A 27091-nucleotide genomic window follows, 5' to 3' on the forward strand; every position below is an offset into this window, starting at 1 on the left:
CATCTGTAAACTGAACTTGTCACAGAAAATATTTGCCCACCTCCCTGGTGGGGGCAGAATCGATGCGACGAGGTGGAGGCCAGGGATCTCTGAAGGGCAAGGCGCGGGCAAATATTAGTTCTCTGTCATGTGCTGGCCTGGTCATGCCAGGGCACTGGGCAGCCCGGGTCGCAGTCCCAGCCCCTCCGCTTCCCGTGACTGGGCCACATCTCACACTCAGGGCCTCAGTCTCCTAACCTGTAGGATGGACGAGAGGTGGCCCAGTGCCTTCCTCACTGGACTCGGCTACGGATCTAAAACACGGATCCCCGAGATGCCTCATAGTGTGGGCACCTTGGAAAGCCGGTGGCCCTGGGGATAGCGGCCCTTCAGGAGAGGTCCGGCTGTGCCTTTGTGTCTGAGACAGGAAGGCAGCTCCGTTCCCTCCATAGTTCCTTGTCGGCCTTTCTCCTAGAGGTGCCCAGACTCTGCAAGTGCAACCCTGCTCTGCTGCTCATGCTGTGTGACCTCAGGCTCAAGATGAGCCTCAGCTGTGTGTAAAGAACCTTCTGTCCACAGTGCCTGGCGCCCAGAGGTGCCCAGCAAGTGCAGAGCTGTGGGAGCCGCCACAGAGAAATAGGGATGAGGAGGAACAGAAGGGGGCAGGAATGAGGAGGGGCCAGGGGCCGCCCTTCCAATGGTCCTGGGATTTCTTAGGAGGACTGGTGAGTTTGATACGGGAGTGAAGGAATCCATTTCAAAACCCAGATCCCCAGGGAAGCAACCTGAAGTTACCCCATCCTCTCTTCTGCTGGTCCCCCAGCTCCGGAGCACCTGCAGGGGATTGGGGGAAGCATGGGGGGGTGACAGGGTCTGGGGCGGGGGCAGTGGGGGGGCTGCCACAACAAGCTCAACAGGCCGCTGCATTTGAGCTCCTCCCGCATCCAGGCCCCTTCCCTCAGCTGTAGTGATCAGCTGCCACCCCCTTGCAAGCCCCACGTTGGCAAGACAGGTGCACAGATGGGGAAACTGAGGCACCTCTCCCAAGGCACACTGCCCACCCAGCCACTTGCCGTGCTCCAGGGGGACCAACTGTCCTGGTTTGCCTGGGACCGAGGGGCTCCTAATACACGGCAGGGCTTCCAGTGCTGGGCCCGGGGATCCGCGTCTACACCAGCAGGTGCCGAGGTCCAGTAGGAGGCGCATGTGTGACTCAGTTTCCCAGGAGCCACAAGAAGCAAGTAAAAAGGAGGTGAAAGGAAGTTTAATACGGTATCTTTTTTAACCCAAGGTGTCCAAAATATTTTCATTTCAATATGTAATCCACATAAGAAGTATTAATGAGACATTGTATCTTTTTTTGGGACTAACTCTTTGAAACGTAGTGTGTCTTCTGCACTTAAACCGAATTTGCCAAAGAAAATACAGGCTGCCCAGGTAACTTTGAATTTCAGATAAACCACGAACATTATTTTTGGTATAAGTACATCCCCAACATTGCCTGGGACGCACTTATAGTAAGAGATTACTTCCTGTCCATCTGAGATGCAGTTACCTGCGCACCTGTCTTACTGGCCACCCCGCAGCCCTGCGGACAGCACACCCGGCGCAGGCTCGCGGCTCAGGGGCAGACCTGCCTCTGTTCTCGGGGCGAGGAGACGGGGCGGCTCCAGGGGAGTCGGGGGGCCAAGAGGCGCCGGTCCCCATGTCCCCCCGCTCAGACCTGTCCTAGTCCTTTCCTCTCTGCAGCCCCCTCTAACCCTCACCCCTCTGTCTGCCTAGGACATTATCTGTCTTTGTCGTAGTCGAGCTTTCCAGAAGCAGCTCCAAACATTCTATTTCTGATAATCTCTTGGCAGACGACAGGGAAGAAAGTCCACATCTCGCCCACAATTCTCTGTATCAGCAAACTTTCAAAATCCGGAAAAGGGGTCAGGGCCGGCGGGGGCGATGGGGCAGGTCGGGGAGGGTGGACAGGCCAGACCCAGAGATGGGGGCCGGGGGGGCCCACCTCCCTCCCAGGCTCTCCCCTGCAGACCCCAAGCCTCAGCCTCGCCCCCCATGGGCTGAGACACTCTCAGTGGGAGTCTCTGACCCTGGGGTGTCTCTCTCTGCCTCAGTTTATCCAAAAACACTGGGAAGTAGCAGACCAGAGCCCTGGGATGGGGAAGCGGAGACAGCGAGGTGGCTGCTGGGGAGAGATGCAGCCTGCACCAGAGGTACGTCCACCGGAAGCCGCACTCCCCGGCTGTCACTGGGCTCCCGGTGTGTTCAAAACTGCTGGCCAGGTCCTGGTGTGTATGGGTGTAGGCTCAGCGTGTCAGGGAGTGTTGGTAACAAGGCCGTGGCTGGAACAGGGGCCCAGAGAGGTAGGCCACAGGCCCAAGGTCACACAGCACACTGGGAGCAGAGCTAGAAGCCAGCCTGGGGGTGGAGGCCTGGAGCAGTGGGTTTCCCCTGCCCTCTGCCCCATGCTAAGTACTGTGTCACATGACCCCAGGGGGCACCACAGCTGAGGATCCCAGGAGGAAAGGGCCCCCAGTAAAATGAGGCTCCGAGGGGGCAGTGCCCCCCCCCCCCGAGCGCACCCAGCCCACAGGGCTGAGTCCAGAGGCCAGTTCTTACCCACCGTGTCACATGCAGGGTGCAGCCCAGCCCAGACAGGTCACATGATTTGTGGGGCCCAGTGCAAAATGAAAATGTGGAACCTCTCGTTCAAAAATTATTAATGATTTTAAGGTGTGGACAATAGAACGTTAAGCCAAGGGCAGGGCCCTTCTGAGGGTGGGGTCCTGGGCAAAGGGCGCACACCCAGGAGCTCCCAGGGAGGAGAGGGTGGCAGGTGGGAGGGGCCCAGCTCAGGCTGGCCCTGTGCTGGCCACTGTCCCCAGCTCATCTCCCCAGTCCTTGAGACCCTGGGCCACGGACCCAACTGTGCCAGACCCCTCACTAAGCCCAGAGTCTCTCTTCTCTCCCCAGCTCCTCGGGCTGCCCCCAAACCCTCAGTGCACGAACCCCCAGCCATCACCCCCCTGCTGTACCAGCATCCCGCATGCGCATCCTCAGAGGGATCTTTCCGCAAGAGAGCCTCTGTCCCCAAAACAGTCCTGCAGGCAGACCTGGTCCCCTGTGGCCCCCAGGGCGGGACCAGGAGAGAGACATCACCTCAGGCACCAAATGTCAGGAGCACCAAAGCGCCATCACCAGAGCTCGGAGTGTGTTCATGCAATATTTTTAAAAGTCAAAAGTCCTGCCAAAAATCCAGGATGAAACAAAATAGCAAAGTTTTAAATAAAGATAGCATCATTATTCTGATTCTTCTTTCTGCCTCGGGCTGCAGTCCGGCTCCGCACGGCACTGTTACAGATCCTGGCTTTATTTGAAATTTTAATATTTGGTTGATCCTGGATTTGGGGCATTCATTTTGATTTTTTTTTAATTGCATCAAACTATTATTTTCTTGATCACTGAGTGGTTTTGGTGTCCCCTTACGTTTTGCACACAAGGTGAGTGCCTCACTTGTCACCCACAGGCGCCCCAGCCACAGGGCAGGGTGGGAAGAGAGGAGCTGGGGTGACAGTCACATGAATGCTGAAAATAACAGCTAATATGCACTGAAGTACAGGGGCCAGATACTCCGCAGCTCCCTCCCTTCCTTCCTCCTTCTTGCACGCCCCCTGTGTGCTGAGCACTATTCTAGACACAGGACAAAGCAGACACAGATACACTTCCCTCCCCACTCAGAACCACATCCTGATTGGGGGAGAGAGACAAGAAAATAATATAATAAGTAAGAATCAGCAAAATGGGAGGTGCGCGGTGCTAAAGAGAAAGAAATAACGAAGAAGAGAAGATAGGAAGCGGGGAGCAGGCTTCCCATCTTAGGTACCCAAGAACGTCTTGCAAACGCCACACGCACCCAGGACACAGTCTATTACTGAGCCCCTGTTGCTCAGAAGAGGAAACTGAGGCAGCTTGCCCGGGAAGGGGCAGAGCTGAGTTCTCAGCCTGGGTAGGTTGGTGCTTTTTATCGGGGGGAGGGGGAGGGGTGGAGAAGGGGGGAGACGCCCTGTGGGACCTGATGGATGAGGGAACAGAGATGCTCTCCACTTAAAGGGGCCGCCTCGTATGTACGTTGGGCCAAGCTGTCTCTTCCTCCCTTGGGGGAAAAGGCTGGGTTGGCTCATTCAGGAGCCCTGGTTCCTTTTCCCTGACAGAGTCCCAGCGGGGGGGACAAGGGGGGCTGTGCCCCAGGGCCGGCCCAGTGGGGCGCCTTTAAGGCTGGCCCGGGCAGCGTGACCGCCCTCCCCCCCCACCAGGAGGGCAAGTTCATTCATCCAGAGGCCCCTGCTGACTCACGCTTATGAAAGTGATTTTTCTGGCCCCGCCTGCTGCCCGCCTCTTCCCAGCCCGTGAAATACCCTCGCGTCCCCGGCCTGCACAGCCTCTCGGATCCCCACAGGGTACTCGGCATCCCGCTCCCACGGCAGGCACCACGACCCCTGGTCCTCCCAGTGCCCGACCAGGCCAGGCTCACCGGTCTCCTGAGACCCCGTGCCCGGCAGGTGAGTGGCCTGGGCAAGGCCCCAGGAGCGGGAGACGGTAGCACGTCCCGGGCAGGGGTGGCCAGCAGGGTCCCAGAGCCAGGCAGGGGGATCCCCCCAGATGGTCCTGAGTGGCCTGGTGTGATTCTGCCACCAGCCCCAGGTTCCTCCTCTGCCTCCGGGCCATGCTCATCTCCAGGTGCCTGGCACCCTCAGCCCCACGGCTGCCCTGCTGCCCACAGTTGGAGCACACCCATGCCCACGTGACACTGCCGTTGGCAGCAAAGAGAGGTGTGGCCGGCCCGGGCAAGCTGCCTGGCATCCGAGGCCACTGGGTCCCGCAGCCAGTTTCTCTCCGGGTGCTTCTCTCCGGGTCCCACCTCTCCTGCTCGGTGGGGCAGAGCCCCCCGGTGCCCCGGCCAGGCCTCTGCCCCAAGGCTCCCAGGGTCTTGGCTTCTCAGGGAAGGCTCGGGGATGCTAAGAAGGAGGGGTGGGCCCCAGGGAGTCTGGGCAGCCTTGGAGCTCCTGGGGCCCCAGAAGGGAGGCTCCCGAGGAAGGTGATGCAGCCGGGGGGACGCGCGGCTGAGGGCTCCCCTACCAGTGAGCGCTGACCGCTGGCAGGTAGCACTGTGGTCCACAGGGCGCCTCCACATCCTCACCTGGCCACGGCCTCACGTCACTTTCTTGGTGACATTATCCTCATGCTGTTTTCCTCAGGGGGGACTCACCCACCCTCTGACAGGTGTCAAGGGGCAGGATTTGTGCACACGGGCTCGGGTCTCGGACATTCTAGGGCAAGTCACTGCCTCTCTCCAGACCTCCCTCTGTGTAACCGGGATAGGAAAACCCACCTGGGGAGGGGGTGGTCTGAGTCCAGTAAGCGGAGGGCCCCCAGGTGCTCCCTAAATGCAGGGACGCCAGTGTCCCCGGGTCCTAGAACAGTTGCGGGTTTTAGGAACCCCCCCAAGTTCCATGCTATCAACTTCCAAGAAACATCATTTGAAGGCACAATGATTTCTCTTTCTTTTATGCTTATTCGCTTCTGTGGATGTTAACATCACGTGGATGTTAACATTTTTCAGTCGACATTTGCCATCTTCAACTAGAAGGACTCAAACAAAAAGTTAACATCATACATTGGGCCATTCCAGCTCCACAGAACTAAAAAGCATACAAGAAGTGGAAATAGTTAAACTTTCACCTCATCTGTTGCAAATAGACAGTGTGTGTGGTTTCGAGGTTAGGGGAGCATCAAGCTTCTCAGGACTTTAGATGTCTGTGTCATGGTACAGGAAGTGACCTCTCAGGTCGGCCTCTGAGTGGTGACCTCATGGGTGTGGCATCCAGAAGCTTCCAGGAGGGAGCACCGGCCTTGGAGTCTCAAAGCCCCCCACCTCCGGCAAATCGCTTCTGAGTCCTCATCTGTGAACGAGGCTCCCACCAGTGTCTTCCTCACTGGGTGGGGGGAGAATTCAAAGGGACAGGGACGTGAAGGGCGCGGCCGGGGGTGGGAGCTCCGAGGGAGCCGGAGGCAGCCTGTCACACTCATGTCGGGCATTCTGGGGTGTCCAGGTAGTCTCGGCCCCCAGGGATCAAATTCTAGTCCCATCACACACTGACTCTGTGACCTTGTGGGTGTGGCCTCCCCTCCAGTGCCTCGGTTTCCCTGTCTGTAGAGAGGGCTGCCAGTGCACAGGAGCTAGTGCATGGGGAGCCTTTAGCCCAGGCATCACATACATCCCCATTGCTGTCATTCCTGGGGACAGCGAAGACGAGGCAGGGGGGCCCCGGGCCGTCTGAAGGTACCAGCTGTAGGCGGGGGGAAGCGCTCTGGGAAGGACAGTCCCACCCCCAGGGCCACCAGGCACACCCAGTGCCGGCGGTTAGTGAGAAACTGTCCCCTGCCAGCTGGGAACGTCAGCACCCTGGCCTCCCTCCCCACCACCAGCGCTAGGACAGAGCTGGGGGGTGAGCAGGGATGGACACACATGCTACACTGTCAGCCCAGCCAGGAAGGGCCCCTGGCGGGAGCTGTCACCCTATCACATGGCAGCCGTCACAATGTGCTCAGGGGCACGGAGAAGGCTCTGGAGCAGGCCAGCCTGGGCTGGAATCCTGCTCAGCCTGTGCGAGCTGGACAGGGCTGTGAGAAGCCCGCTGGGCCTCAGTTTCCCCATCTGTAAAGCGGGAGTGATTAGAAGCGTACTTATAATAACCCCGTTAAATGAAGATTAAATTAGTGGATGTGTATAGAGGGTTTCAAACATGCCTGGCACCCAGCCAACTCCGCAGAAGTATGGAGATGTCACTGCCCGCTGTTGTTGTGATTATTATTAGTGGTAGCCGTGTCACCCCAAGTCCCCTCCCCAGGCAGACGGCACCGCCCCACAGGGAACCCAGCATGGAGAAGGCCGTGTGTCCCCGATGTCACTTGTTATCTCCTCACGGAGAAGCCGGGGGGCACGGGGCTCACCCCGACGGCAGGGGAGGCTGTCGCGGGCCGGGCCCCAGCTGAGGGGAGGAAGGCTGTTCTCAAGGAACCTGACATGCCACGCCCGCCGTGTGACACGGGAGACATCCTTCATCCTCTGAGCTTCCCTTTCCTCACCTGCCACACGGAGGTGACGCGGCTCACCTCTCAGGCGCAAGCTCCTCGCAAACTGTAAAGAGCTGTCAGAAGGTCCATTGTTGCTGTGCGAGTGACACCTGTGTCCTCTCGCCAGCCTGTCTGGCTGGTCGTCTCTCGTCCGTCTGCTCAGGACCCGTCCGGCAGTGGACACTGGTGTTTCTGTCGCTCTGCACACGTCACAGGCTGTGTGCTTTGCCTGTTCAAGATTTTCAAAACAACGTGAATTCGTTGCCCACTTTTCCAAATCAGAGAATTCACATAAAAATCCAGATTTCTGCCTTCTGGAGGCCAGTGACTCTGGGCCCCATCACGGCCGCTCTGGGTGATCCAGCCTGGTGCCCACCCACCCACTCTTTTACCGTGAGTGTGTGACTCTGTGATGCCCCCTGGGTCTCCCCGGGACAGGCCGAGTGGCATGCATGGTGCACACAGACAGCCTTGGCACTGGTTAAGTTGGGTTTGAAGTCAGCTGTGTGACACTGAGCAACCGTGCGCCCCCTCTGAGCCCCAGTTCACACATCTGCCAAGGGGGCTAACTGACGACATTCACTGGAGGTGCTTCCGCGCGGGGTCAGTGTGAGGAGGACAGGAGGAAAACCGTGTCAGATGCCCCTACATAGTAAGTGCTCAGTGCCCACCCATGCCTCGCCCATGCTGTGGATGCTGCCTTATGATCCTCAGGACAGAGGGCTGCTGGATGGGAGGGAGACCGGGGCCCTGTTGGCGGGGTTTGGGGGACACAGGGAAGGTGGGTCTGGTTTGGGGACGTGGGGGAGGTGGGTCCGGACTCTCCTCCGGCCCCAGCAGCTCTAAGAACTTGGTTTGGGTCCCTGTGAGCGATTTGAGCCTGTGGCCAGCAGGGGGCGCCGGTGCTCCAGAGACGACAGGTTTACAAGCATTTTCCCCAAACCGTGCCCCTCAGGCTTGGGTTTACCGGGCCCACCTGTTCCAGCCCAGCCCACCCCCGCTCAGGCTGAGCGCTCTGCTCTCGTCCCAGGGGCAGACTGGCTGCAGGCAGGCACTGCACGGACATTACCTCTTGTCCCTGCAGGCGAGAGACAATTATTGCTCCCACTTTACAAATGAGTAAACTGGGACCCAGAGAGGTCCAGGGAGGGGCCCACGGTCCCCAGCAGGGAAGCACCTCTCCAGGGCCACGTGATGGCTCCAAAGTCCACGGGGCTACGCTGAAGCCCCGACGGCTGGATTGCAGGGTGGGGGCTATGGCCGTCGCACCGTGCTGGGCAGAGGAGGCCTCGTGGAAGGTGGATGATAAGCTCCGGGCACTGTTACCGCCTGTCGATGAGATGGGGAGAGCGAGTGAGGCTCCGAGAGACGAGAGATGAGAGACGAGAGACGAGGCGACCAGGCTGCGCCAGGGGCGCCCGCATAACTGGGGTCCGGAGAGGGGTCGGGTCGGTTTGCCCTGGAGCGGTGTGAGGAGGGGAGAAGGGGGAGGGAGTGGCATCCTGCTCTGCCTCAGGGAGGACCTTGAACTTCACCCTGAGGGCCGCAGGAGGCCACCCTGTAGCTGGGAGTGACTGCGTGACACCCACGGCTCACCGAGTGGTCCTCCCTCCCCTCTGCCTCCAGGTCGGCTGCCAGCCCCGTGCCCCCCGCCAGCCACAGCCATGAGCAACTGGGGGAAAGACCACCTTGGCACCAGCAGCTCGGAGCCCCTCACGGCGGTCATCATCGGTGAGTGCCACTCAGGGCTGCCCTGAGTCCCTGGGGTCGGAGGTCAGGAGCCCAGGCCGGCCTTCCTTTACAATTGTCGTCCTTAAAAGTGGCCACGGAGTGTTGGCTGTGTGCGCGGCGCTGTGCTTAGCAATTTAGAAACTGTCGTCCCACGTGATCCCTCCAAGGACCCGCGAGGCAGGAACAGAAGCATCTGCCAAGGCGGCCCAGCGAGAGTACGGGGCGACTGACCTTAAGCCTGCGCCCGCGCTAGGCGCCCACGTGAGGGTCCTGGGGTCCTGTCCTCGGGTCCACAAAAGCAGGGGACAGATGGCCCCTCCCTCGAGACAAGCATCAGGCTGAACCACATGAAATGGCCATTCTTGTAAATCAAAAACGGCTGACCAGCATGATTTCATATGGTTCGTCCCCATGCTATCCTGTGCATGGGGAACGTTCTGGACAGCGCAAGCTAAGACGAGGGGAAAGACAGATAAGAATGGAGGCGATGTCACGAGGTTTATTGCCCAAGTGCCACAGGTGAGCGGTGCAATTCGTTCAGACCTGGGGGCAGGTGGCCCCCCAGGTGGCACCCCTCCTGAGCACCCACAGGCCCTGAGCTCAACCCTGAGAGCATGTAGCAATCTGTATTATAATATTTTACTTGCCCATCTGAGCGACTGGACTGTCAGCTCTGGGAGGATGGGACTAGTTCCTAGTGATCTGAGAATGTCGGTCGTGTTGCTGTGTGACCACAGGCAAGTTACTTAACCTCTCTGTGCCCCAGCTTCCTCCAAGTATAAAAGAAAAAAAAAGAGTAGCATGTACCTCACTAAAGTCATCAGGAGAGCTCAGTGGGGACAGTGGATGCCCTTCTGGGCTTCCTAGAGGCCTGGTTCAGCAGGAGAGCTGTCAGCTTCTTCTTGTTTGGTTTTATCAAAATCCCTTGACCCCAAGCTTGACCCGCAGCCAGCACTCCATAAACACCAGCAGTGATGACCCCTGCTTCCTCGTTGCTGGAGCGGCACAGAGTGGGCACCCAACCATCGCTCGAGACTTTGTTATTGACTGTCATCATGCACAGAGCCCAGCACACACCAAGGGCTTAATAAATGTATTTTCGTCTTTATGAATGAAAAGCAAATCGATGAATAAGTCAGATCAAGACCAAAGCCCTCGGGTCTCTTGCACCTAAAAGCGCCGCCCTTTGACCCCGCCCTCTCTCCCCCCAGGCAATGGTCCCTCGGGCATCTGTCTGTCCTACCTGCTCTCCGGCTACACCCCATACGTGAAGCCGGACGCCGTCCACCCGCACCCCCTGCTGCAGAGGAAGCTCGCCGAGGCACCTGGCGTCTCCATCCTGGACCAGGTGGGCCCAGCTCCGTGGGGGGCAACCCCTCCCGCGAGACTCCCCCAGCTCTCCCAGGGCGAAACCCAAAATACCCATTTGTTAGACACCAGACCAATCACGGAACAGGAGAGGCCAGGACATCAGCCTCGGAAGTTGTGAGAGACCCCAAGGCAGCAGTGACACCCCAGCTGGCCTCGCCAGCCCTGGACCAGTGTTCTAAACAGGGGACGACTTCGCTCTCCGGGGGCCACTTGGCGACAATGCCGGTTGTCACAGCTGGAGTGGGGGTACTTCCGGCTCAGAGGGTCGAGGCCAGGGATGCTGTTAAACGTCCTACAACATACAGGACAGCGCCCACCGCAAAGAAGGAGCCGGCCCTAATGTCAGCAGGGCCAAAGTTGAGAAACCCCGCCCTCGATATTTGAGTCCCACTGCCCCCTGCCTGAGAGCGCTTCCGAGTCCTGCCTCTGTGCCCCTGCCTCCCAGGAGGCCGCTCGTTGTCCACATCCCCCCTTCAGGCCACAACCATCCTCCGAGGCTCCCACCCACAAGCCGGGGATGAGGAAGTAAGCCGGCATTTTGTCTAGATGGGCATTTTTCAAAATGCCTCCCACAGGACACTAGTTCCTCATTATAATACGCAGAGAAAATGTTCCTACTCCAGTGAGTCTGAGAGACGCTGGGATTGGCAACATTAAACAGGTTAATGACAGCTACAGGCCTTGTCAGAGCCTTTAATGTGCTGCTGGGCATCATCTCCTTCGAGAGGCAGCATTTCCCAAGCTCATCTGACCCCCCTCCACCCCCCGATATTAGGGTGGGAATGCAGGACCAGGGGGCATTTCCCTGGTGGCCCCTCTGACCTGCATCCCCCCCAACCCAGGACCTGAATTACCTGTCCGAAGGCCTTGAAGGCCGGTGCCAAAGCCCCGTGGCCCTGCTCTTTGACGCCCTTCTGCGTCCAGACACTGACTTTGGGGGAGACATGGAGTCCGTCCTCACCTGGAAGCACCAGAAGGAGCGAGCCATCCCCCACGTGGTCCTGGGCCGGAACCTGCCCGGGGGAGCCTGGCACGTGAGTGGGGGCTGGCAGGGGTGCGAGGCATCTGGGCCGAATCTCCATGAAGTCTCCGGAGTTGAGACTCTTCCTTTCCCCCCACTCTCGCCTGCCCCTCCTCCCCTCCCACCCCTCCTCTCCCTCCCCCTCCTCCCCTGTCTCTCAGGCCTCCACGCCCCCAAGCCTCGAGTCGGGTGGGGGCCGGCAGAGGCCTGGACCGAAGGACTCGTCTCGCACACAGTCCATCGAAGGCTCCATGGTGACCCTGAGCCGAGGCCAGTGGATGGGGCTCCCAGACCTGCCGGTCAAGGACTGGATGTGCAGGAAGCGAAGGTACGGCACCCCGGAAAGCCCAGGGCGGGGGGCAGGGAAGACCCGGGCCCACCCCACGTTGAGCCCAGCAACCGGAGGTGAACGGGCTTCGGGGCTCATCTGGGGTGCCTTCCTCTTACTCCAGGGGGGAAACTGAGGCTCAGGTGGGGAAAGGACTTGCCTAGGACCACAGGAGGAGTGAGCGGCAGAACGGGGCTCGTCCCAGGACTCCCAGTCCAGTGCTCCCTCCCCCTGCCACACGACCCCAACTTGGCCTCCCGCTAGCATCCCAGCCTTCAAGGAGGGGGTGACAGCTGGCCTCTGCCCCCCACGCCCTGCCCCGTGCCTCTGGCCCAGGCTCCCCAGTCCTCTGGCCTCCCTGCCACCCCTCCCGCTATTCTGAGCCAGGCCTGGAACAATCTCTTTCCTTCTACATGAGCAAATAGGATGCACTTCTGTCTTTTGAAAAGCTTTTGCATTAGAAACATAACCACAACACAGACAACAGAGAGGGGAGACAAGTCGCCCCAACCCCCTCTTCTACCTGTCGCTGTCCTGTCTCGGGATCTTTTCTCCTCATCGTGTTTCCTGCTCCATCGTGACCGCCGTGCACGCCTCCCACCACCCTGGGGATGGGGCTGAATCCTTGAACGAACGAATCCCAGTCCCGCTCATCCTGGGCCGCAAGGTGTTAAAGCTGCCCGGTGCCCCAGGGCGGACGATGCCACCAGGGTGGCGTCTGCCCCTGTACTTGAGGCCCTGTTTCCTCTGCCCTCGGGGGCCGTGACAGGGGGCCTGTCACCCCCACCCACCTCAGTGTCCACCTCTCCAGGGTTCACTGCCTGTCTCTTTGACACAGACTTTTCGTCCCTGCAGATTTGGTAGGAAGACATCCTGGCTTGTTAGTGATGTGTTTGCTGACACGCAGACAGGATTTGAGTTACATTTGTGGACGTACCCTTTCACATCCTATTCTTAAAATTGGACACGTTGTCATAGCATTGCACGTGGCGGCTACACAGTTCGAAACCATCCTTTACACAGCCGCCTAATATTCCCGAGGGAGGGCCAGCATCTCCACTGACCACCCCCTACCTGTCGGGGCCAAAATGCAGGACAGACGGGTTCCCTGCCCTCGTGGTGTGGCCACAGTCCCCAACCACGGCCCAGCCATGGGGCATTCATTCTTGCCAATGTGCATTAATATAAATAACCTCCTACGTAGCAGCTTCTCAGGACAGCCCTTTAAAACAGTTTTTACTAAACCTGAGAAAGAGAAATGACAAACCCACAGAAATCAATTCCAGAGTTCCAGTTTCAGTAGCAGACTAATGAGTTGGGCCGGCTGGAGTGGCCTTGGGGGGCTGTGGTCTGAGCCCGTGACAACTGGTGGTGTGGGTGTGTCACGCAGGATTCCCATTAACTGAGTTCATCCTTATCAATATGTGCACAGCTGGGGAAAGCCACTGACCTGAGGCCACACAGCTAGACGTAGGGAGGAGCTGAGGAGAGGCAGAGTCGTCAGCCACCAGCGCCCTGGCGCAAAGTGGCCCGGAGAGGGTGGTGGTGACAATTACAATAATAAAACCCTCCCGCTGTTACTGGGTGAGCAAAGCGCGCTGTGCTCGGGTTACTTTTTAACCAACTTCTTTACTGAAGCATTGCCCACGTACAGGAAGCACAGAACCCACAGGCTTACAGCGGGTGGAAAGTCTCGCAGTGAACACGCCTGCGTCCCAGCCACCAGGGGTCAGGAAGCAGAGGCCCTGTCCCCAGGAGCCTCGTCCTCCCTCCCAGCCACCGCCCCCGCCTCCTCCCCAGAGGTGACCACTCTCTCGACCTCTAACTCCATGGGTTCATTTTGCCTCTTTCTCAACTCCATAAAAATGGAATCCTACCATATTTATGTGGAATATCATTTAATCCTTCAAGGCAATAACAGTGGCCGATTCTTACGACTCTTACACGTCACTCGTTAGCCGCCAGGTTCCATCCTCACCTCTGTTTCTAGCATCATCCCATCCTCTGCACAACCACACAAAGTAGGTACCATCACCATCATCCTCCCCACATTGCAAAGGAGGAAACTGAGGCATAGGGAGTTTCAGGCACACAGCCCATCCACGGCAGAGCCAGGATCTGAACCCGGGCCGTCTAGCTCTGCAGGCCACACTGTGAACCCAACCCTGCTGAGGTACCCTTAGCCCCATTCTACAGAAGAGGAGACTGAGCGGTTAAACCACGTGGCCAAGTCCTACGGCGGGTGGGTGGCACGGCCACTGTCCGCCTCCAGGGCCTGACACCAGCCTGGTCCACCCCCAGCCCACTCTCTGACACTCACCCTCCTGCGTCTTTTCCCCCCAGAGGCCTTCGCAACAGCCGGGCCACGGCGGGGGACATTGCCCACTACTACAGGGATTACGTGATCAAGAAGGGCCTGGGCCCCAACTTCGTGTCGGGTGCCGTGGTCACGGCCGTGGAGTGGGGGATCCCTGAGCCCAGCGGCTCCGGGGCCCAGGACCCCAGCCCCCTCTTCCATGTGAGCGGCTTCCTGACCGCCGAGGACCGGAGTCAGCAGCCCTTCTCCCTGTGCGCCCGCAACGTGGTCCTGGCCACGGGCACGTCCGACAGCCCGGCCCGGCTGGGCCTCCCCGGGGAGGCCCTGCCCTTCATCCACCATGAGCTCTCGGCCCTGGAGGTGGCCACACGGGCAGGCCTGGTGACCCCGGCCTCGGACCCCGTCCTCATCGTGGGCGCAGGGCTGTCGGCGGCCGACGCGGTCCTCTATGCCCGCCACTACAACATCCCTGTCATCCACGCCTTCCGTCGGCCCGTGGACGACCCCGGCCTGGTGTTCAACCAGCTGCCCAAGATGCTGTACCCCGAGTACCACAAGGTGCACCAGATGATGAGGGAGCAGTCCATCCTGTCCCCCAGCCCCTATGAGGGCTACCGCAGCCTCCCCGAGCACCAGCTGCTGCTCTTCAAGGAGGACCGCCAGGCCGTCTTCCGGGACCCCAAGGGCCTCCAGAAGGTCTTCGGCGTTTCCCTGGTCTTAGTCCTCATCGGCTCCCACCCCAACCTCTCCTTCCTCCCCGGGGCGGGCACTGACCTCGCCGTGGACCCTGACCAGCCACTGAGCGCCAAGAGGAACCCCATCGACGTGGACCCCTTCACCTACCAGAGCACCCAGCAGGAGGGCCTGTACGCCATGGGGCCGCTGGCCGGGGACAACTTTGTGCGCTTTGTACAGGGTGGGGCCCTGGCCGTGGCCAGCTCCCTGATGAGGAAGGAGGCCAGCAAGCCACCCTAGCACCCAGCCTGGGATCCTCACACCAAGGCCCTAAAAAGGAGGGGAGATCGCCAGAGCCCTGTGGACACAGGGCCCATCCCAAGACGCCCCAGTGAGGGAAGGGGGCCTCTCCTGGCAGGAGACAGGAGCGGCCACGAGCCTGTGCAACAGGCCTCGCCAACGAAGAGGAGTGGGGACCCAGGCTGCCCGCACTCAAGCTGGGGCCCAGGGGGAACAGTGGCTGCAGGCCAGGGCAGGCCCAGACCTAGGAGTGGGGCGAAAGCTGCCAGCGGGAGCCGGGATCACCAGGGCCAGCTGAGCACGGAGTCAGGAGGACTCCAGGCCCGGCTCCTTCCAGAATCAGGTCCAAATAAAACCAGCGCCTGCCTCCACTCATGTGTCTGAGGATTCTGTGCTTGGGGAGGGGCCCAGGACCCAGGGCCCTGCTCTGGGAGCTGGGGGGAGGGTGGGCACAGGGCCATGTAGAAGGAAGTCCTTGGGCTGGGGGGTTGGGAGATGCAGGATGGTGTCCCAAGTGGGAGGCAGCCGAGTGGGAGCAGGTGAGAGCACAGCTGTGTAGAGAAGTGGCAGGAGGGTGTGTGTGAGGAATGGGCTGCTGGAGAGCCTTCCACAGCCCTCCTACCCCTCCAGCCTAGTCCCTGCCCCTCTCCCACTCCATCCCAGCACACTGTCTCCTTTCAGTCCCTCACCAGGCTTGTACCTGCCACAGGGCCTTTGCACAGGCTGGTCTCCAGCTGAGGGCACTTTCCCTCCTCTCTCCAACTCCTCCTCTTCTTCCACTCTCTCGGCATAGGGCTCATCTCCTCTAGGAAGCCTCTTCTGACACAGACCCCTCCATGGCCACCTGGCCACCAGGGCAAATGGCTTATGGCCCAAGGGGCCACATCTTCATTGCAATTCAGTTGTAATGCCTCATTCATTTGGGGAATCATTCCAGTATTGGCTCCGCCCACTCGGATGTAAGCTCCCGGAGGCCAAGGACCCGGTCGGTTTTGCCCATGATTGGAACCAAGCGTCTAGTGCGGGGCCTAGCACCTAGCGGGTGCTCCCTAACCAACCCTTTGGACCAGTGGATGGATGGATGGATGATGGTGGACGGAGTGTGACGGGAAGAGGATGTTCTGGGGCAAAGCCCGGTTCTGGGCGTTGTGCAATGGGAGGGGGGAGGTCTGAGGGGGCGTGCACGCCCGCGGGAGCAAAGAGTGGGTGTCGGGGGGAGGGGGGGGAGTGACGGGGAGCCCGCGCGCGTGGGCACGGATCCCGGGAGCGGGAGCCGGCAGAGGGCGCTCCAGGCTCGCCGGACACCCGCGCTCCGGCCCCTGCGGCGGCGCCACGGGTAGGGTGGGGGGACCTTCGGGAGGGCAGCCCCCAGGGACCCCCCCCCAGCCACAGCCAGACCTCCCCCAACTCCGTGCCTACTGAGCAGCCCCCTCCGCGGCCGGCCCGGGGTCCAGCTCCGAGGCCTCATGCCCCTGGGGGCAGCCCCCTGCCGCCGCGCCCGGCCGCGGGGGGTTGAGGGGGGAGGTGGACACGGGGCACGTGGCTCGGGGTCCGGGCGGAGCGCCCCCCCCGTTCCCCGGAGCCGGCCCGTCCCCCGGTGGCCGCGGCCGTGGGGGCCGAGCGAGGGAGGGCGGGGCGCGCGGGCGGCGGCGCGGGCGGCGCGGGGAGGGGGTCGCGCGGGGGCGGGCCGCGGGCCGGGCGGGGGTCGGCGGGCTTCCGGGCGGTGGCGGCCGCGGGCGCGGCGCGATGTGCGAGCGGGCGGCGCGCCTGTGCAGGGCCGGCGCGCACAGGCTGCTCCGGGAGCCGCCGCCGCAGGGCCGGGCGCTGGGCGGGCTGCTGCGCTGGGTGGGCGCCAGGATGGGCGAGCCCCGGGCGCCGCTGGCCCCCGACGCCCCCGCCGCCGCCGCTGCGGACCCCGGCCCCGGCCCCGCCTCGCCGCGCGGGGGCACCGCCGTCATCCTGGACGTGAGTACGCGCCGGCCGGGACCCGAGCCCCCTCCTCCCCTGGAGACGACCCCGACGCCGCCCTTCCCGGTCCCCGCCGGGACCCGCGTCCCCTCTTCGCTGCGCAGAGGACCCCCGGCCCATCCCGCTCTGCGCCCCAGAGCGCGAGCCCCCAGCCCCTCGCGTCCCGGCCGGTCTCTGTCCCTGGACCAGGACGACCCCTCCTCCCGTCCCCTCCCTCCACTTCTCCGGACCCCCACCTTCCCGGAGCCGGGACCCTGGAGCCCCTCGACCCGGCCCCCGCCCCCTACTTCTGTCCTGGCCAAACCCTCATCTTTCCTCCAGCGCCGCACCTCCCCCTTTACCCTCGTCCCTTCCCGGGACGGGAGCCCCCTTTTCCCCTCCACCCGGATCCCTGCTGAGTCGCTACTTTTCTCAGTTCCCCCCCCCCCCCAACCCTAGCTCCGGGGCCACCCTTCTCGTCCTGGCTCTAGACTCGGGAGCCCTGGTCTTCTCATCCCCAAAGACCCTTTCGCTCCGACACCGCCTCCTTGAAAGTGAAGCCCCCTCCCCAGCTGTTCGCCTCCCCTTTCGGTGGAGTTGAACCACCCCCCAGGCACCCTGAACCGGGACCCCCTGGGCTCCCTCCAGCCACCCCACTCCACTCCGAGGCCCCTCTGTCCTCCATTCCCTTCCCACCCTCCCTCTACTCGCCCCCCATCCCCTCTGGGACCCAAACCTGCACCTCACCCTCACCCCCACTCCCCTGGGCCGGAGGGAGATTCTGCAGGGTGGATGGTTGCTGCGTGGGAGATTTCCCCTGTCCTGCTGGGAGGGAGGCGAGGGGCTTCATCCTGGGGTCCCCCCTTCCCCCGCAATGAGAGCAGCGCGGTGGGATGGGCATGTCCTGGTGAGGGTTCTGTGTGGTGGGTGGCCGGGGCATGGGGTGCTTCTCGTGTGCCTGGTGGGCTTCTGGGAGAGTTGGGTGTGTGTACTGCACATCCCTGTGAGTGTGGGGGAGCGTGGGTTTCCTCTCTCCTGGAGCCCATCGTGGACTCTGGGCGGAGAGGGCTGGGCAGGGAAGGGAGAGCAGTGCTGTGAGTGCCCCCAAACACACGCACACACAGCCACACACTCGTGCAGCTGGCCCCTCTCTCTGGAGACCCCAGCGGAGTTCACACCGAAAGCCCTGGGGGGCAGGGGTCCCGAGACCTAGGCCTGCCCTTGCAGGAACGCCCGGCCGACCCCGCCTGATTCTCTCTGCCGGTCAGGAGGTGGGCTGCGAGTCCTCCTCATGCTGGCTGGGCCCCGACTCTGAGCCTCCATTTCCTCATCTGGGAAATGGGGTGATGAGCGGGCGTGGGGGGCTCACAGGCTTGTGCAGACTCCCTGAGCCACATCCGCTGTGGTCCTGTCACTCAGTTGTTCAACACCCAAGCCCAGAGCAGCACCTGAGGGTGGGACCCCCGCCTCAGGGACCTTGCAGTCAGGAGCAGGGCTGTGGGGTGCCCAGGCTGACGAGGGCCTGGGGGGCGGTCCCATAACTGCCTCCCTTTCTGCCCCAGCCACAGTGGCTCCTGCCCAGGATGCCGGAGTCGGGGTTCAGCTGAGGGAGGGGGGTGATGTTTGAGAAGCTCTCCCTGCTTCAGTCTGTCCCAGCCTCAGGTGCTGATAATGGATGCCCACCCCATTGCTTGGAGGGATGGGGGGCATCTGCCCTTGGCACCAAGGCAAGGACCCAAGGTGGGAAGGTCACAGGGGCTAGTGCGTCCCCCACCTCCTTCCATCAGCCTGACTTACCTGGTCCCAAAAGTAGCAAGAGAAGACTGATCTGGTCTCAGCTCAGGCTTAGTGGGGAGGGGTTGGGCTGTCCCCTCCCCCATGCGTCCATCCCCTCCCCCACCCCCTCCTGATGCAGCCAGAACTTTGCATCTGCAACTAGTTTCCTGGCAGCCTGCTTCCACCCACTCCCCCACCCCAAAAATAATCCAGTCCTGCCCGTGGCTGTTCCAGGTGCCAGGCCCCGAGGTTCTGTTAGCGGACCCCTTCCATCAGACCTAACCCACCCTCCCTGGAGAAAACCCGGGCTCCCGAGGGGTTCTGGGAGAGGTGTGATGGTGTAAGGCGTGTGGGTGCGTCCCTGGGACACAAATTCTGAGTGTGCGACTGAGCATCGGACAGTGGGTGAAGCCGCGGGGACCGATGGCTCTGGACGTCCACCCGCAAGCATGTGGATGGCCATGAGCCTGTCCACGCGCGTGTGCGTGCGTCTGTCGGCGTGCCCGTGGGCAGGCAGGCGGCGCAGAAGGGAGAGTGGGCGGCTCCTTCCGCGCCGGCGGCTGGGGGCCTCCGCCTGCCACATCCCTCCCCGGGGTCTCCCCGCGGGGCGGGGGAGGGGGGCTCAGCTTCCCCAGGCCCCCTGGGACGGGAGGGGTCTCAGTTACAGTGCGAACCGCTGGAGGGCGCCTGCCGCGCCCGGCTCCGGGCTGACTCGACCTCTCTTCTCTGCAGATTTTCCGACGTGCGGACAAAAATGGTGAGTTTCCCTCCGGGGCGGTCGCCTGAATGAGGACTTGGTTCTTTCTGTCCCGATGCGTCAGGGAAAGGGCTCAGACGCAGGACATGGACACCCATGAACCTAAACGTTAAGAGTGCAGGACCCTGAAGTCAGAAGGTTGCATCCTGCCTCTGTGCCTCAGTTTGCCCATCTGTACAATGGGACTCGCAGAGTTCTTACTTAGTAGGGAGGGATGCCGTGAAGATTCAACCAGTTGATGTCTGTGTAGTGGAGACGTCTTGGTCGTAGTACATACTTGGTGTACGTTAACCCTTATGCAGCTGAGCCGGATCAAGGCAGCCCAGGTGGGGGCCCAGAGACCACCCTTTGGGAAGCTCCCAGCCTCACTCACTTCTTCACAGACCTGGGCACATCTCCTCCTCACAGCAACCTGCTGCAGTCGGTGCTGTCAACTCCATAGTGGCCCAGAGAGGTTAAGTGACATGCCCAGGGTTGCCCGGCCACAGGAAGGCAGTCAAGGCTCTCCCGCAGACCCCGGGCACTTCTCACCACATCATGCGGCCTCCCCAACAATGTGAGCAGCACATTGTTGTGGCCAGCGAATTTATGACACTCCACTTGTCCTGACTTCTTGGAACAGCTCCACCCTGCAGGAGGAAGGCGGGGGCCGGGTCGGGGGGGATGGGGGGAGCCTGAGAAGTTTACCAAGCCCTCCTGAGCCTGAGGCTCCCCGTTGAAACAGAGAGCGGTATGACTTCATCTAAATACCATGGTCATTATTCTCGGGCCCCAAGCACTCTCCGTGCGCTTTAACCAGGGCCCCTTCCAGGCCTCAGTTTCCCCTTCTGTAGAGTGGGGTGGTAACCCCTAACCTGTCTCTTGCCCTGGGCTGTTGGAGAATTGCAAGGAGGCAGCTGAGTGACAAATTTTGATAAAAAGAGAAGCAAGCCATGCTCCGTGTTTGTTTGTTGAGAAAACGCTGATTGAGAATCAAGGCCTGTGCTGGGGACAGATGACCTGCTGCCTGTCCCCATGGGCCCTCAGGTCCCCCAAAGCATCAGGCCCCCGTGCCTCTCCCATTAGGCTACAGTTCACGGTGGTGGCTCTAGCTCGGGGCCCCAGCACCTCCCTCCCTCCCTGCAGGGGGTTGGTGTGGACCTGTCCCCCAATGGTGCTGGGGGAAGAAGAGGCTTTTGGGGGTGGGGGGTGCACAGGCCTGGGCTGGAAGGAAGTTCCAGAGCTCTCCATCTCTTGCCCCCTATGCCTGGGCGTGACCATGGCCCCTCCCAGGCCTCTTGGGATGAAGGACCATTGGCAGCAATTCCATACAGAGGAAGGAGAGGGATGTGGGGGGACCTTCAGTGGCCCTCGAGAAATGGTTGTGGCATCGTGTCCTGAACAGCGTTAAAGATCAGGGACGTGGTTAAGGGCCTCTAGCATCTTCACTGGGCGGCCAGCCCTGGGCTGCATGGTCACTGCCGTGTGCTGGCCGGGCCCCTCCAGCAGGTCGTGAGGTCTTCACAGGTAGGAATGCAGGTTTGTCCGTGTCGTGGGCCCGATACCTGGCACCCAGCAGGTACTCAGTAAATGTCTGTGGGCTTACGGGGAATGGCTTTATTCCTCGGTGGGAGCATGGCTGTGCGTGCATGTCACCGGGGTGCAGCCGTGGGGGTCCGCCTGCGGGTCTCCGTCCGCGCTGTGGAGTGTGTGCACCGCTGCCGGTCTGGGGGGCCGTGCTCTGTGACTGGTGCTGCACCTCCGAATGTGTGTGCGTGGAGGGGGGGGGTCTTTCTGGTTGTGCGGCTCTGTAGGAACCTTTGCAGAGTGTGTGTGTGTGTGTGTGTGTGTGCAAGCTTGCCTGTGTGGGTGGGTGGGTGGCACGCTGGTCTCCCTTCAGGCACAAATGGGGTTTCATCCTCCTTTCTTGTCCCCCTGTCAGAAGCCATGTTTCCACCCCCTGAGCACAGCTGCGGGGACCCTCGACTTCGCTTCTGCAGCCCCCACAGAGGCCGAGCTCACCCCTCCCCTTGGGGCCTTCAGTCTTCCCGGCCACCGCCGAGTGGCTGTGGCAGGTTGTCACCAGGGTTGATGTGGGTGTGATGCTGGGTCCGGGGAGCTTTTGGAGCCTGTGAGAAGGAGGTGGGGCCCCTCCTCTGTCCCAGGGAATGGCTGGCTTCAGGTCCTGGCTGAGCCAGCTGCCAGCCCAGTGACAAAGGCCAGTCCCCAAACTCTCTGGGCCTCAGTGTCCCCATCTGTAAGTGGGGATAATGATAGTGGTACCCACCTCAGGGGGCTGTCAGGAGAATGGAGAGGGGCGCTCCGGGCATGGCAGGCTCCCTGAGAGGAATCTGAGCCCTGGGACCGGCTGATGAGGTTCGACCGCCCGGGAAAGTGGACCCTGCTTTGTCAGCAGGTGTTTGACTCCCACCCAGCGCTCCACGGGGAGCTCCCCGTCTTGGGGAGGCTGCCAACGGCCGCCGAGCATCTCTTCTGCACCAGGACTTCAGTAGACTTTCTCCTTTGATCTTCACTCTGCTCCCCTGGGATGGGAAGCATCACCCCCTTTTTATAGCCAACGAAAGCCGGGCTGGGAGCCAGCCGATGGAGGACTGCAGACCCTCAGCTGGGGGCCGTGCAGGCCCGTCTGCCTCAGCCCAGCACAGCCTGAAAACGTCATTTGGGGTCGGGGGAGGAAGAGGCATGAGGATGGAGGGACGGAGGGATGAAGGGGGGTGGAGACGTTCATAGAGAGAGAGCAGCACACACACACAATTGTGTACCACACCGAGTGAGATGCGTAGGGGCAGAAGATGGCAGGTGGCTTAAACCAGGCTCAGGGCTGGAGTGGAGGCCTTTGGGATCGCGGGCTGGCCTGTCCTGTGGCTCCCGGGGCAGAGACTTCTGCTAGGAGGAGCAGCCCGGGCCTGGCTGCCGAGGGGAGCTGAGCATGAGGGGCCTGCCCTCCGCGTGGGCCATGAAACCCAGAAGGGTGGTGACGTGTGGCGCTGGCAGAGGAGTGAGGGCCAGGCTGCGCTTCTCTCCGGGGACACGCACACTAGCAGGCTCCTGGCATTTGAAAGGTCGCTGCGACAGAGGCTGAGCTCATGCTAATTAGTGAAGACACCTGCAAACAGCCCCATTCGGGGTCCTTGCTGGCAGCGGGGGTGCCAGGCCCCTTGTCTAATTGGGCAGAGGCCTGGGTGGGACATGCCGCTCCCCTCGTTAGCTGATCTGGGGTCATTAGGGCCACAGTGGGATATTACAAGGAAAGGTCAGCCGGGAAGGCTTTGTGCTCAGGTGGCCTGGCCGGCCTCTCTCTGCCTGTTGTCCTGAGTGCAGACTGGATGGTGGTGCCCAGACAGGCAGGAGGAGGGGGAGGCAGGAGGAGAGGGAGGCAGGGAGATGGCAGCCAGGGGCAGACCCCTTACTGTGCCCATGGCAGACATGACTAATCAATCACAGCACGCTTCCACTGAGTCCAGACTTGGACTTTTCCATGGAGCCCTGTGGCTGGGGCTCTCCCCACAAGATGCTGCCCCGGGTTGGCTTTTGAGCATGGTCTCAGGAGCCAGATGGCCTGGGTTCAAGCTCCAGCTGTGGGACCTGGGCAAGTCCCTTAACTGCTCTGTGCCTCAGTTTACTGCTCTGTAAAATGGGGGCGGTGGTACTGCTGATGCTGTGGGGTGTTGTGAAGACTGAGCATGCAGCAGGAGCTCCGTGTGTCTGCATCTCTGCACCATGGTTCCTGGTTTATCATGGGTCTTGCCAAAGGAAACTTGGAGAGTCTCCCCTTTCACAGAATGCAAACAGCCCAGCCTTCGAGTTTCCGCATTTACAGCTGGTGTCACGTGGTTCTCATGGCTTCTGGGTCTTTTGTATGTGGAGCTGGGGGTCATTGTTTGGTTTTCGGGAGGCACTCTTATTTTTGAAAGTCACAGCTTCGTTCTCCCTCTGCGGCATTGAAGCCTGAGCCGGGGTGTCGAGGCACATGGGGACAGCCCCCGTGCACGTGCGCACACCCTCCCCCTCTCTCCCAGCCCCTGATACTTTATGGCTTATGCAACCAGAGGAGACTGGTGGAGGGCAGCTGTGGCGAGAGGTGAGGCTCTTCCCCTCCTGAGCTCGTCCCTTTGCCCCTCTTTGAGCCCCCATAGAGCTGCTGGGGACAGACATAGAAGCTCCGGAGTCTTGACAACATCAGAACGACTTCCACTCTGGGCCCAAGTACGTCTGCCATGTGTGGTTGGGCAGGTTGTGCCCTGCACAAGAGCAACTACCGGCAGGAACTGGGGGCCTCAGATCCAGTCTGCACTCCGCTCCCAGCCCACGTGCCCTGACACTGGGCTCCATCCCACACCAGCCCTGAGGGGCATCTCTTTGTAATCCACACAAAGGTGCCATGTGGGCTGGCAGAGACTTTGATTGCAGACTGGCTGGAGGTAATAGAAGGGGGTCTGCGTAGAGGGGCTGGGGGTCAGAAGTGTCCTGGGCTGGCCCTGCTCCCTGACCTCCTCTGCCTCCCACAGATTCGGCTCCTTTAAGGAGCAGCAGGAACCGTCCTAAGATCACTGAGGAGGGGGTGATGGCTGCAGGGGGGCTGGATCAGCTGGCAGGAGTTCCCTGGCAGGTGGGCGCTGTGGGAGGAGATGAGGGTGGAAGCTTGGGGACTGCCACTCCTCCTGTCACTGCTGTTCTGCCCTGAGCCCCTCCCTCAGTAGCCCGTCTACCCCCCACCCATGAGAACGTCCCCAGCAGATGGTGGTACCCGGGGCAGGGCGACTGCAAGTGGAGGGAGAAGAGGTGAGACAGGGGGAGGGAAATGGGTGGGACAGGTCGGTACATCGGCTGTGAGCCTGCCCCCTCCCCAGCCCAGAACCGCAGCCCCCAGCCCCTAGGAGGGCCGGGCACCTCCTTCCCTCGTGGTTTGACATCTTCAGGACTGTGTGTATGGCAGTGGGAGAACTCCGTGCCGGCTGTTGGCAGCCGTCCCACGTCAGACCGTGCGAAGGTTCAGGCCTGAGGCTTGCCGTGTGGATGGGCAGCATGGAGAGGGCTGGTTCCCTCTCGAGCATCGAGCATCGGCAGCTGAGAGCCCGGGGTTGGGAATGATTGACATGTGGGGAGGTTATGGGGCATTCGGAAGCAAGGGAGAGCGGCCATCAGACTGGCCGGCTTTGGACCTGCCTCTCAAAGGAGTGCCCCCACCTCACCTGGTGCCTTCCTCTGGGCGGTCAGGCTAATCGATGGAGAGGTGCTCTCTGTCCATTGAGTGCCCGATGGCGAGCCCCAGCACACTAGCCGCTGCTGGTCGTCGTCTGTGTCAGTGTGGGGATCATCTGTACTTAGGGGCTGGTCTCTTGGTTTGGGGACCAGCTGGATGGGTCTGCTTCTCTGTGCCCTGGAATCTACAGGTCCATTCGGGAGTCAGCTGGGCGGGTGGGGATTATCTGATGGGGCGTATCTGTTGGTTGGGAACTGTTTGGATTTGGGGACGTCCTGTCTCTTAGACGCCAGCTGCCCTCCCTCCGCCCTCCCTTCTTTGCAGATGACGGGAAGTTGTCGTTGGAGGAGTTCCAGCTCTTCTTTGCAGATGGCGTCCTCAACGAGAAGGAGCTGGAGGATCTCTTCCACACCATCGACTCTGACAACACCAAGTGAGCCCCATCCCCCCACCTCCCCGGTCGCTGGGGAGGAGGGGCATCTTCCTTCTCACCCACGGCCCACTCCCCATTTTCCACTCCCCTGGAGGATCCAGAGACCTGAGAACCCCCAAACCTGCTCATCTGAAAGTCAGCTCCGTTTAGCCCCCACGGCTCCCCGGGATGATTGGGGAGTGGGCAGATTGATGCTGCGCTGGCAAGTGGGTCTCTTCTGAGCACACGTGGCCAGGCAGGGAGGGACCCTAGATTTTGCAGAGTGTGCACAAGATAATGAAAAGGGGATGTTGGCAGTGACGTTGGCCTTCTGCTGACCCCAGTCCTGACCCCACGCCCCGTGCTTGTTCCCAGTCCCAGCGGTAACCCTGTGACCTTGAGCCTCACCCATCCCGTCTTCAAACAAACCATAACCAAATCCTGATCCTAACTCTGCCCTCGACCCTGCTTCTAACTCTGCACCTTTTCTCCAACCTGATCGTAACCTGAACCTGCGTGCGTCCCAGAATCATCCAGAAACTCCAGACATCCAACCCATCCCTAAATCTAGTGAAAGCACTCATTTTGCTCAAAGTTACCCCCTCCCACCCCAGCCTTAGCTCCAGCCTCACCCTTTCCTTGGGTTCCCCAAGCAGGATGAGGCCCAACCCCCTTCTCCGCCCCACACCTGGTCGCCTTCCTCAGGCCCACTCAGGTGATGAGGGCCTGAGTCACGAGGCCTGCTTGGGGCACTTTTGCTCAGTTGGCGTCCCCTGAGACAGGCTAGAGGTGGTCTGGACCAGGAGTTGCTGTCAGGCCCATTTGCAAGGGACCCAGCGCAGTGGTGGCCTGGACCCCAGACTGGGGCTGAGAGTGTCCTGGGAGGTGGGCACTGGGGACCAGGGTGGGGCAGGTGGAGCGAGTGTCCTTGTGCGGGAGGCCACTAGAAGGACACAGCTTCCCCAGGGAAGGGCTGTTTGGAGCCAGATGGAATTTCTGAGGGTTCCTGCAGCACCCCCGGGAGCTTTGAAAGGGCCAAGGCAGGTGCCTACTGATTTATTCATTCTCACTAGGGGCCTTTTGTGTCAGGCCAGCTGGGGGGAGGGACACGGAGGTGCTGTTTGAGAGTTTAACCATGAGAGTGTGTGACGGGGGCAGGGTGGACTCACCTTTAGAGAGGGTCAAAACTCTAAAGGCCTCTAGGACTGTTTTCCAACATTCTCCAGAGCGTGAGCGGCAGGGGTTCGCTCTTTGGGGTGCTACGTAGGCTTTCTGCCAAGAACAGTTCACGCGGATCAGAAAGATGGGGGAAACTCTAGTTCAAGCACAATTAAACAGGCCTGCTTTCTGCAGGACTTGTCAGAACCTTTAGCATGCGATGCGAACTGAGGGAACCTCCAAGACAGAGCTTGCAGGGCCTCTGAGCCCAGATTCATTTGGCCCCGGGAGCCATTTCCCAGAAGAGTCTTGTTGAACCTGGGTTCCCCCTCCTCTCTCAGTGAGGGAACTGGGCCCCTAAAGGGAGGGTTATCAGAACCCGCCCCCAGCACGCCCCACTCTCGCGTCTCTGTCCTGAGGCTGCTGCGTGCACCGTCGTCACCCGCGTGGTGGCCTTCTCGTGCCAGCCTCCTCCGAGGAAGGACGGGATCCTTCTCCACCCTGCAGGGATGGGGATGCGGGCCCCCGGGCTGGGGCGAGAACAAGGAGGGCTGTCTCAGGACCCTGCAGGCGGGGGTGCCCCGGGGCAGCATATCACATGAGAGCTTTATTGACATCCCATAATCGTCAGGGGACCCTGTCCCTCTCCCCTCCCTTTTGGTGGCTGAGGACGTGGTCGCAGACCTTGGGAGGGGAAACCTGGTGATGGGGTCAGACAGACGTGCAGACAGCGATGGAGTCCTGCTCCGTCCTTCAGAGGGGGCGGCATCGTTTACCTGCTGCACCCTCCGCTGTAAAGTGGGGTGCCCGGTGCCAGGCACAGGGTGCGCCGCATGGGGCAGGCCGGATGGGCCTGCTCTGAGTCTCCCCCCTCCTCTCTCTCGGCAGCCATGTGGACACCAAGGAGCTGTGTGGTAGGCACCCGGCTATGGGAGACCAAGACTGGGGTGGGGGTTGTTGGGACTGGGGAGAGCCC

General features: G+C 61.1%; 2 protein-coding genes across 9 annotated transcripts in view; both read left to right on the forward strand.

The window, feature by feature from the left end:
• The first annotated feature begins 3817 nt into the window (after nucleotides 1-3817).
• OSGIN1 (oxidative stress induced growth inhibitor 1) lies at nucleotides 3818-15233 on the forward strand. Of its 3 annotated transcripts, XM_070500216.1 has the most exons (7): nucleotides 3818-3991; nucleotides 4389-4544; nucleotides 8746-8850; nucleotides 10062-10198; nucleotides 11064-11255; nucleotides 11479-11570; nucleotides 13914-15233. In XM_070500216.1, the coding sequence occupies exons 3-7, from the start codon at nucleotides 8784-8786 to the stop codon at nucleotides 14860-14862; spliced, it is 1437 nt and encodes a 478-aa protein (XP_070356317.1). In that variant the 5' UTR covers nucleotides 3818-3991; nucleotides 4389-4544; nucleotides 8746-8783; the 3' UTR covers nucleotides 14863-15233. The 3 variants fall into 3 exon arrangements, with proteins under 3 accessions (XP_070356317.1, XP_044617251.1, XP_044617249.2); XM_044761316.2 differs by lacking the exon at nucleotides 3818-3991 and having other exon boundaries at nucleotides 4377-4544; nucleotides 11404-11570; XM_044761314.2 differs by lacking the exon at nucleotides 3818-3991 and having other exon boundaries at nucleotides 4379-4544.
• A 1317-nt stretch (nucleotides 15234-16550) lies between these two features.
• NECAB2 (N-terminal EF-hand calcium binding protein 2) overlaps nucleotides 16551-27091 on the forward strand; it is a 29892-nt gene continuing 19351 nt past the window's right edge. The window contains exons 1-4 of one of the 6 annotated variants that reach the window (XM_070500714.1): nucleotides 16551-16827; nucleotides 19318-19342; nucleotides 24870-24978; nucleotides 27004-27029. In XM_070500714.1, coding sequence (XP_070356815.1) covers nucleotides 16609-16827; nucleotides 19318-19342; nucleotides 24870-24978; nucleotides 27004-27029 — 379 coding nt within the window. In that variant the 5' untranslated portion in view covers nucleotides 16551-16608. Of the gene's footprint in view, nucleotides 16828-19317; nucleotides 19343-20652; nucleotides 20849-24869; nucleotides 24979-27003; nucleotides 27030-27091 lie in introns of those variants that run through there. The other 5 variants (XM_044761334.2, XM_070500713.1, XM_044761333.2 and 2 more) reach the window with 5 other exon arrangements.

Source organism: Equus asinus, chromosome 28 (genome assembly GCF_041296235.1).
Source record: "Equus asinus isolate D_3611 breed Donkey chromosome 28, EquAss-T2T_v2, whole genome shotgun sequence".
NCBI lineage: Eukaryota > Metazoa > Chordata > Mammalia > Perissodactyla > Equidae > Equus > Equus asinus.

Excerpts from the sequence above, each read along its gene's own strand:
- OSGIN1 (XM_044761316.2), top strand. The coding sequence starts at position 8,784 with ATGAGCAACTGGGGGAAAGACCACCTTGGCACCAGCAGCTCGGAGCCC. Across the intron at positions 11,256-11,403 it reads TGCCCGGGGGAGCCTGGCAC|GCCTCCACGCCCCCAAGCCT; the intron begins GTGAGTGGGGGC and ends CCTGTCTCTCAG. Across the intron at positions 11,571-13,913 it reads TGGATGTGCAGGAAGCGAAG|AGGCCTTCGCAACAGCCGGG; the intron begins GTACGGCACCCC and ends TTTTCCCCCCAG.